General features: G+C 53.7%; 1 protein-coding gene across 2 annotated transcripts in view; it reads right to left on the bottom strand.

The window, feature by feature from the left end:
* Positions 1–1448: 1448 nt before the first annotated feature.
* The window catches only part of CCBL1 (cysteine conjugate-beta lyase, cytoplasmic), a 10820-nt gene continuing 2745 nt past the window's right edge, over positions 1449–9523 (bottom strand). The window contains exons 3-14 of one of the 2 annotated variants that reach the window (XM_009573919.1): positions 7477–7535; positions 6358–6508; positions 5896–6045; positions 5436–5522; positions 5184–5312; positions 4721–4841; positions 3977–4053; positions 3369–3458; positions 2803–2989; positions 2504–2580; positions 2087–2173; positions 1449–1708 (exon numbers count right to left, since the gene is read on the bottom strand). In XM_009573919.1, the coding sequence (XP_009572214.1) occupies positions 1640–1708; positions 2087–2173; positions 2504–2580; positions 2803–2989; positions 3369–3458; positions 3977–4053; positions 4721–4841; positions 5184–5312; positions 5436–5522; positions 5896–6045; positions 6358–6508; positions 7477–7535 (1284 nt within the window). In that variant the 3' untranslated portion in view covers positions 1449–1639. Of the gene's footprint in view, positions 1709–2086; positions 2174–2503; positions 2581–2802; positions 2990–3368; positions 3459–3976; positions 4054–4720; positions 4842–5183; positions 5313–5435; positions 5523–5895; positions 6046–6357; positions 6509–7476; positions 7536–9523 lie in introns of those variants that run through there. The other variant, XM_009573920.1, reaches the window with a different exon arrangement.

Here is a 9523-nt window from a genome sequence, read left to right as displayed (position 1 = left end):
CATCTGGGTGTCTTTGCACAAGCACTGCGTGCGTGTTGGAGGGTGGGGGGGGGATGCACCCTGCCCATTGCGGGGTGTGTCATGGCCTAGAGCAAGAGCCCACACACGTGGGGATGTTGCAATGAATCTTTATGTTAATAATCTAATCTCACGATCATTTATCTGTGTCGGTGATTGCAGCTTTCCCAGTATTTGCCACGCCTGTGGGTGCAAAAGGGGCCTCAGCAGCACACTAGTTTATGTTAATAATCTAATCTCACGATCATTTATCTGTGTCGGTGATTGCAGCTTTCCCAGTATTTGCCACGCCTGTGGGTGCAAAAGGGCCTTCAGCAGCACCCTTGCCCACCCAGGCTGTGCAGGCAGGTGAGACGGGGTGCATCTCCCGTGGGCGAAGGCAGGAGGTGGGTGTTTGCCTCCCTCCCGCGGGTGGGTGCAGCTCCAAGGGGTTTGGTACCACCAGCTGCAGCCTGACCAAAACCTGCGGAGATGCTACCCGCTGGCCTGGGTGAGATGAGCAGCCACCACCGTGGGATGCAACACAGATGTTGCACGGGTGATGGCAGCTCTCCAGGAGAGCCGTGTTAGCCTTATAATCATTACAGAGACATTTACTCTTCAATAATTGCAGTAATTAATCTTCAATAATTTAACTGCCACAAACACTTATCGTACAGTCTGTTGCACATAACTCCTGCATGACTGATGATGCTAGTTTACATTCTTATCCAGGTCGAAATCGAGAATGACGCAAGAATTACCTTTCAAAATGCTTCTCGCGTTGTCCCACCAGCCCGGGGGGTGGGAGGCTGCGGGGGCCACCAGCAGCAGGAGCAGCCCAAGGCCGCTGAGCCCTTCCTCCCCGGCCGCTGCAGGCGCTTGTCAAAGGCCTGAAGGTTTTGCTCTGCAGCCTGGGCAATGCTGCCGAGCCCTGACAAAGTGCCAGGGGTGGTTTGGGGGGGAGCACAGGGAAGGTTTGGCAATAGCTGGGCTATTTATGAAAGCCTGTTTCCTGGGGGGAGCCAGTTACCGATTCTGCCGTCACCGTCCCCAGAGATGCACAGAAAAAAACAATAGGAAAATTGTTAATTATGGGAAACAGCATTTCACTGCGTTTATAATTTTCAGGGTCATAGGAATCAACCTACTGATGGGCACACGTGGGAACGTGGGTGCTGGTGGAAATGGTGTCCTGTGCCCTGGGGTACAGGAGTGGGGATGTGGAACAAGACAAGCCACAGTAACCCCCAAGCATAGCCTTAAAGGTAAGTCCTCAAACACCTTTTCAGAATTTGGTGGTGGAAAAGACCCCGGGAGCCATCCTTACCTTGTGTCTTGTTGGACGCATCCCAGAACTGATTATCAAAGTCTTTAAACATAAGAAGAAGAAATGTCAAATACTGGCAGCGCATGTGAAGACTCACTTCTTGCAAGGAAAGGTGCAATCATTTCACAGTGACAGAAAGTGTCCCCCAGACCCTGGGCCTGGCAAATCTCTTACCCGTTTGTCTGACAGAAAATGTGGTTGAAAGCACAAAAATAAGGATGTGTCGAAGTTTGTAGCCAAGCAACGGAAAAGGAAGAACAGCGGTCGTGGTGGGTGAGGACAAAGGAGAGACTGGTTCTCTCTCCAGTGCGCTCAGGGACTAGTTTTCTCCCGTTTCCATTTTTGCAATATGTCGTTTGCTGCCTTCAGTGTAGCTTCCTCCTAAACAAATACCGCAGGTTCAGTCAGTGGCTTCCAGCGAAATGCCCTTTCCCCTCACTGCAGTCATCATTTATATAAAAATCCCATTCTCATTCTGGAGCATCGCAAATGCCCTGTGTTCAGTATGACACAGGCAGAGCATCTCTGGGGCAGTTAAACACACACCCAGAAGACTCCCTGCCTCGACCAAGAAATGTGGGATGCTGACGGCGCAAAGCTTAGGATGGCACCAGCACACCTCCTGTCCCTGGCTCAGCTCGCGTCTGGACCATCTGCAGTGCCACGCTCGGGCTCTAATGCCCGAGGCACTCTGCATTTCTTGGCATTCATCTCATTTACCCCCATCCTCACCTCCCTTCCTGCTGCCACACATCTCACCTTTGCGAAGCAGAACCGGATGAAATGGTTGTAGTTGTTCTTGTGGGGCCCGCAGTAGAAAGCGGAGAGCGGGATGGCGGCAAGTCCCTGGGAAGGAGAAACACGTGGAGCTGAGGTTGCTGCTCTCAGGCTGGCATGCAGCCTGCCGTGCCCTGGCATGGGTGAAGACGTCCACCTATTGCTCACAAGTCTCTCAGATGGGCTCGTAGATGCCCTTGGTGCCCTGTCTGCTCACTCTGCTTGAGCTCAGGCTGCTGGGGTTGAGGCCAGCTGCTGCCAGACACCCTGGGTACCCCCCGGCCATGAGCTGCCGGACCCGGCAGCGGTGGTGTGCTGCTGGTTCCCGTGAGCGCAGCCAGCAGGGAGAGCACAAACCCACCCGAGGCAAACGCGGCGGAAAGGACCAGAGGCGTTTACCTTGTTCTTGACCATCCACTTTGCAAATCTGGAGTCGTAGGGCTCATCGGAGTTGGGGACATCAGGGACGTCAGATTCTGCAGAAGAAGCACAGCAGCGTGGAGGTTGGGGCTGCTGCCGGGTGCCTCAGCCAAGCCCCAAACCCATGACCTCTGGGAGCTTGGATGGGGATCACGCTATTGTCCCTCCCTGCTTTGGTGGTGGTTTACGCAGTTTCCCATCCCTGCTAGCGGTACCGCTCTGAGCTGGTCCCCCTGTGCTCAGCCCTGCCTGAGCAAAACCACAGCTGCGTGACTCACTGAACTCGGAGATGTCTGCCACCAAGAAGTAGGTGCCTTCAGGGACGATGGGTTTCATCCCCACAGCATCCAGGCTCTGGACCAGCCAGTCTCTCTTCTGCTGCAGCTCCTTGGGCAGTTGGACGAAGTAGCTGTCTGGTTTCCCGTAGCGCTCGAGCTCCCTCTGGAAACCCTGAGCCACGGCCTCCTGCGAGGAGAGAGGAACCCGGTGGGAAGATGGTCAAGGCTTCCTTGAGAACCGGAGTCTCTGCTCCGATGCAATTCATAGGTGACTAGGGAGCAGGAGGTGATTTCTCACCGCACCAAGCCAAGCGCTCTGCCTCCAGCCCCTCCAAATGGCCCCTTGGATTTGTCAGTGCAAAATAAGGAATATACCCCAGGCAGGCTGGACTCTCCCCTTCCTCTCAGGCATGGGGCAACTGCAGGGAGAGGGGAAGGAGCCTCTCCAGGGCACCACCCATCACCCTGTCTGTGCCTTTCAGGTCAGCCATGGGCAGAAGGACCCTCTCTCACCCCTGCTTTGGGGGTTTGGGAATTGCAGGGCCAGCTGCAGGGAGCCGCCTTACCTGGGCAACCGTGGCGCAGTGGTAGACTGAGTTTTGGTGCACGGTACGGAGGTGCTGCAGCAGCCGGTTGGGTCCCACGGTCCAGCCCACCTGTGGCCAGGAGAGGAGGAGGAAGGTGGTAAGTCTCTGGGTACCTGTTCAGGCTCCCCTTTATTTGCCTGGGCTGGCTTCATTGGAAGCCTTCCTGGACATTAGGAATGTCCTTCCTGGACATTAGGAAAAACTACTTTACTGAAAGAGTGGTCAGGCCTTGGAACAGGCTGCCCAGGGAGGTGGTAGAGTCACCATCCCTGGAGGTATTTAAAAGACGTGTAGATGAGGTGCTTAGGGACATGGTTTAGTGGGCATGGTGGGGTTGGGTTAACGGTTGGACTTGATGATCTTAGAGGTCTTTTCCAACCTTAATGATTCTATGATTCTATGATTCTATGATTCATTGTATTTTCCAGACAGAGCTATCATAAAGCAGCTTTGGTACTTTGGTACTGACTCAAAGCTGTGTGTGTGGCGGCGGTGTCCCCAGTGCTGTGCTATGGCAATTGGACCCATGCCCTGGAGCAAAGGGACGGGGATAGGGTGACAACAAGGTGCCACACAGGGGAATTCACCTTCCATCCAGTGGCACTGAAGGTTTTCCCAGCACTCCCGATGATCACCGTGCGGTCCCACATCCCTTGCAAGCTGGCTGGCAACAAAACGAAAGAGAAACAATGACGGCAGAGCTCAGGGTGCTTAATTCTGGGCTGCATTAATGACACGGTGGGAGCTCTTTGCCCACTATAACCTGTGGTGGCCTCTTGTGTTCACAGCATCTCTTTCACGTGGATGAGCCTCAAAGCACATCCCAAGCAGGCAGCCAGGTTTCTCAAGAGCATCTCTTTGTAATTAAGTGTTTTCATACGTGTGCACCCAACCCCAGGGGTTCCCAGAGGTGCCAAGCACCTTCACCCTGCAACAAGGTGATTGCATGTTACTGCAACAGGAAGAACAGGCCTCTGAGCTCATGTTGAAATGAATGTCCCAAAGCTAGAGACACCCAGAAAACTGGGGTTTTACAAAGTATGGGAAAAAAAAATCAGTTTCAGTGGAACCAAAGGGCTCTTTGCTCTGGATCTCATGCTGTGAAGCCAGCTCTCTGTTTCCTCTGACTAGCTCTGGAAGTCAGGGTTCCAGTTTAAGTCCTGATTTGGAGGCTGAGACTGAAGTGCAGCAAAATACCTCTAATGGGGATACATGTCTGGTAGAGCTGTGCATGCAAGCAGCCAGGGGACCCCAGCTAAATCACCAGTTCCTCCCCTGAAGGTGCTGTACCCGGAGAAGACCCCCAGGCTCAGCCAAGCCATTCTCCGTACCGATGCGGATGTGCTCCTTCCCATCGTAGACCAGCCACTCGTACACTTCGTCGCTGATGCACAGGATGTCATGCTTGACACACAGGTCTGCAATGAGCTCCAGCTCCCCTCGGTTGAACACCTGCAGCAGGCAGGGAGTGGAGCAGAGATGCAGCAGGAGCATTTCTGGGCCCCTGCCTGTTCCTGCCTTTCTGTGAAGGCTGTGCACCCTGCGGGCACCATCTCCCAAGCCAGGGTGGGCAGGAGATGGCTGCGATGGTCTAGCCGGGCAAAGCCACTGCTGGCACAAACGACCAGGCTTAAAAACACCAGAAAAGTGCACGCAGCGTGCGGCACTCCTACAACATCTATTTCCCTTGTGTGCAAGGACGGTCGGGTCACTGCTGCACTGCAAATGTGGCTGGGTGAGCTGTAGCACCCCAACCGCTTTCTCTGGCCTTGCTGTGGCTGGCCCTGGCATTACCTTGCCCAGAGGGTTGTTGGGAGAGTTCAGGATGATGGCTTTTGTCCGTTTGCTGAATTTAGAAGCCAGTTCAGCCGGGTCCAGCTGCCAGTCTGCACTAGACATCAATTTTCCATCTTTTGGAGCTTTCTAGAGAGAACAGAGGGGAATCTCGGCTTGCTTTGCTACTGCTGCACTTTGCTTACCACTCACCTCTTCGCTCACTTGGCTATGACTCTTCCCTCCTCGATGGCTTTGCTCCAACGCACTCACCGGTCTCAGCGGGACAAACACGGGCGTCCCACCAGCCATTTTCACCATCGGCTCATAGCAGTCAAAGAAGGGCTCAATGATTATCACCTGGAAGAAAGGGATGTGTCAGCACCCTCCTGGCCCTGCTCAGACCTTCCCTGATGGGTGCAGCGAGCAATGGGAGGGACAGGAAATTTTAATCCCTGAATTACTGTAATGGAGAACCTGCATTGCCAGTGAGCAGTGTCAGGGAAGAACAACATCACTCAGGGCAAAAGGGTTATTTTGGTTTATGCAGAAATGAGACATTGCCCTGCAGCAGAGAGTTTTTTCCTTTGGAAGCTCAAATATTGGAGAACGGGGATAAAATCTTTTCTGCTTTGCAAAAGGTCTATGTAAATCTACCCCTGGCAGACCCACAGCCAGGAAGGGCTCTCCTGGGGAAAGGCTGCCTCTGCAACAAGCCCAAATCTGGGGTTACCTCATCGCCTTCATCAACGAAAGCCTGGAAGCAGCAGAAAAGGGCCTGGTACGCCCCCACAGTCACCATCACATCGGTCATAGGGTCCAGGTCTCGTCCAAGCAGCTTCCCAAAAAACTGGGCTAGGATCTTCACCAGAGGTGGGTGGCCCTGTGGGATGAAAGAAGGGTTGGGATTTGGGTTGCAGAAGCCTCCTAACCCAGGGATGAGCCCTTGGAAGGGGCCTGGGCAGCCAAGCGCCCTGTGACCGAACGTGTGGGGCATCTTCCAGCCCGGCTGCTTCAAACGCCCTGGTAAAGCGGGGTGTTACAGCCCTGGGCACGGGGGGCCTGGGCTGAGGCTGGGTGCATGTTTTGCCTCCTGTGGTTTGCCCTGTTTATTGCTGCCTGATGAGCCCCGAAGCGGCCAAGGCTAATGGGGAGCGAGGGGGGTATTGCTGAGGAGGGGCGTCTGTGCACGCACGAAGGCACGGGTGTACTGGTGCAGCATGTGGTTCTCCCCGCTGAGGGCTCCCACGAACGCCTCCTTCAGAAAGTCCGGTGGGGGAAAGTCGGGGAAGCCCTGGCCCAGGTTCACCGTGGAGTAGGTGGCAGCCAGTTTTACAAACTCCACCCTGGAGAGAAGAAAGGGAGAGAAAGCCAAGCATTTACACAGGGTCTGGGCAGCGCGCTGGCACCGGCTCCACTTGCCAGCATCCCTTTGGAAGTGAGCAAGGTTGGTGTCCCTCCTGTGGAGCCATCCCGCTGCTCACAGGTGGACAGGACAGGACCAAGCACAGGTCATTTCAGATCCGTTTCAATTAAAACAAGGATGAACCATGACTGCACTGGGGGGTGGTTTTAATTTGTTCTCAAAGGAAACAGCCGTTGTGCTGTCTGGGTGTGCGGTCACAGCTGAAGCCACACACCGCTTCTGATCAGACCAGACTGAGCAGGAGAGGTCTTGGAGGTTTTCAAGCTCATACCAGTTCTGCAAAATTTAGCAACTAGACACCGTGATGGCCTCTGCAGAGGGAAAGGCAAGCTGAACTCGGCGCTTGTCTCACCCAAGAGCCGACTCATCAGCAGTTTGTAGCTTGAAACCAGGCACAGCAGAGCTTTGGAGAAAGCCCACTTAAATATCTTCTTCAAGCACACAGTTTTCCAATGCCATACTGTGCCTGGCAGGCTGGGAATGCCATTTGCAGCATCCCTTCGACTGCCTCTCTGCAGTGCCCTAGGGTGGGCTTGAAGCAGATGCCAGGCTGCAGCCAGTGTGCTGCAACCGCTTGGCTCAGATTTGGGTGCTGCGGGGATCATTCGGGCGGATGGAGTACAATGCGCTACAAGGTGCTCCCGCCTGCCTTCCCGCAGGATGGTGTAGGACACCTGATAGGGCGTAAAGTGTGAGCAGCAGGTACAGAACTGAGCCAGGGTAAAGTCTCCCAGGACAAACTTGCCCTGATGCGCTTCCTGAACAAATGCAAAGCAGCCGAGGGAAACTGCTGCTCTGTGCTGTGTGGCTGCGGCGGTTTCTACCTGGCGTTAGGCTGCCTAAAACCACATCTACCACCGGGGTAAACCAGATAATCTCTTAACTCACCAGATATTCTTATCTATTCCCTCCAGCCTCCGAGCTTGCACTGGCCTTGACATTTTTGCCTGCAAAGAGAGAGAAAGAAAGTGAGTTTAAAGCTTTTACTAATGGCAATGGGCCCATGTGCAAAGGGGACGTGGCCTCCCCAGGTATGTTTTTCCCAAGAGAAGGTGTGCCCTTTAGTATTGCTTCATGGGTTGTTGCTGACCGACCTTAGAGCAGTAATGCTGTTGCAGTGGTTTCTGGAAAAAGTTTCACACACTTTTTGTGAAAGATCAAACAGACAAGAGCTGGCAGAGGAGGATGTTTCATTTACAAGTTTCAACAAGAATTGAGAAAACAGATGAACGAAAGAAGCGTGTGTAGACTCACTGGGGAGCTGCAATGCCTTAAACCTCATTTTCAGTTGGAATAAATCGTGGGGTCAAATGAGCTCAGCCAAGCCAATGACCCCAGACCTCAGGCTTTTGCCTTCCCTAGCCTCTCTTGTCCTCCATCGGAAGGACCTCCTTGTTCTCTACAGGCCACAAAATATCCCCTTTTCCTAGAAGAAAAAACTTTTTTAGTCCACGCTGCTCTAAGGAGCAGCAGAAGTAGTATTTACTCCTTTGTCCTGCTGGAGCCCTTGGTGAAGGGAGTTGCTCTAGATCCTAAACAAAACCCTGGTTTCTTCACCTAAAGTTCATGGCAAAACCAGGCAGCAGCTGGGTAGAGGCACGAGGGGAGCACAGCACAGGTCAGTCTGACGCATGGAGACACCAAGGTACCATTTGCCTGACTGGTATCTAATTTCCACGTGCATCATGGCTGGAGGGGGTGGGAAGAAGGACCGTAGGAAACATTGAGAGCAAAATCCTTCTTCCAGTTGGATACGCTCAGTGGGAGTGCATCAGATGTGCTTGATGGGGAATTTATCATGAGGATGATGAAAAGCGGCAGAGGCAGAATTTAATAACTCAATAGTGCGGGGAAAAGGTAACCAGACAGCGAAGGGACTGGAAACCGGAGACAAACGGTGCTCAATGCACCAAGAAAAGCCAGCGTGGGGAAGTGAGGAGGGCGTCCCTGAAGCAATGAGCCAAGAAAATGATTGTCACCACGGCAAATAAAACACATTTGCACAGGGACGAGGAGGGCACGTGGAAGCAGCTGAGATATGGAGACGCAGAGCTGGGATGTGAGGGGACAGGGTCTGTGCTCTGCCGTGCTGGCATGGTGGGGGGATAGCAGGTCAGCCCCCTCCCCAGGCTCGGCTGCAGCGGTAACTCCCCACTTACCTGCTCACCTCTGCCGTTCCTGGAGGGCTGCACCAGCATTTGAAAAGTGCCCCAACGATATTTTATGTTGAGGTCTTTGGATTTTAATACAGCTTCAGCCCTCACTAGGGATCTTTGCAAATAACTTGCTGAGGAGCCCGGTGTTTCAGAGGGCACCGGGTGGACTCTGCGCTTCCCCCGTGGTGCCGGGCAGGCAGCCAAGGGTGAGCAGAAGTCGCTGCCTCCCCGGGTCTAGGGGAGCCCCACTCCTCTCCCCCAGCCCCCTGCTTTGCTCTTTCTGCACAAGCTCATGGATATTACGGTCAGCAAGACCCTAGCTGATTTTTGTGGGAGTAGGAGGATTTGTGGCTTGGGAAGTAAAAGATAGCTGGAGGTGAAATATTAACAGCTCCAGCACTGTTCTCCTGCGGTGGGGCTGTTGCTGGCCGCAGTTCAGAGAATTTAACAGCATCGGCAAGTGTGATGGGGGTCAGTGGAAAGAAGGTGCTATAAGCCTAGAAATTCCCAGTTCTGAGGAAGGGCCTTGTCTGCTCCAGCCCTTTCAGGAAGCGAAATGACAAATACTTTTTTCTTTTGACGTCCTCCCCATCCCATCCCCAGCCTGCGTGATGTTGCCATGCACGGCTGCCCATCAGGCTGGAGAGCAGCACAGGCTTGGGGCCACACAGCCCCCAAATCTGTTTCAGCCTGTTCTGCTCCGCAAACCAAAAGATGTGTTTCTCCAGTTGCAATTTGCCTGGCAGCCAGACAGGATAGTTGAGTGCAAATGTAGAAGA

This window comes from Fulmarus glacialis, unplaced genomic scaffold (assembly GCF_000690835.1).
Source record: "Fulmarus glacialis isolate BGI_N327 unplaced genomic scaffold, ASM69083v1 scaffold24973, whole genome shotgun sequence".
Lineage (NCBI taxonomy): Eukaryota > Metazoa > Chordata > Aves > Procellariiformes > Procellariidae > Fulmarus > Fulmarus glacialis.
This window is presented reverse-complemented; position numbering and strand designations above follow the sequence as displayed.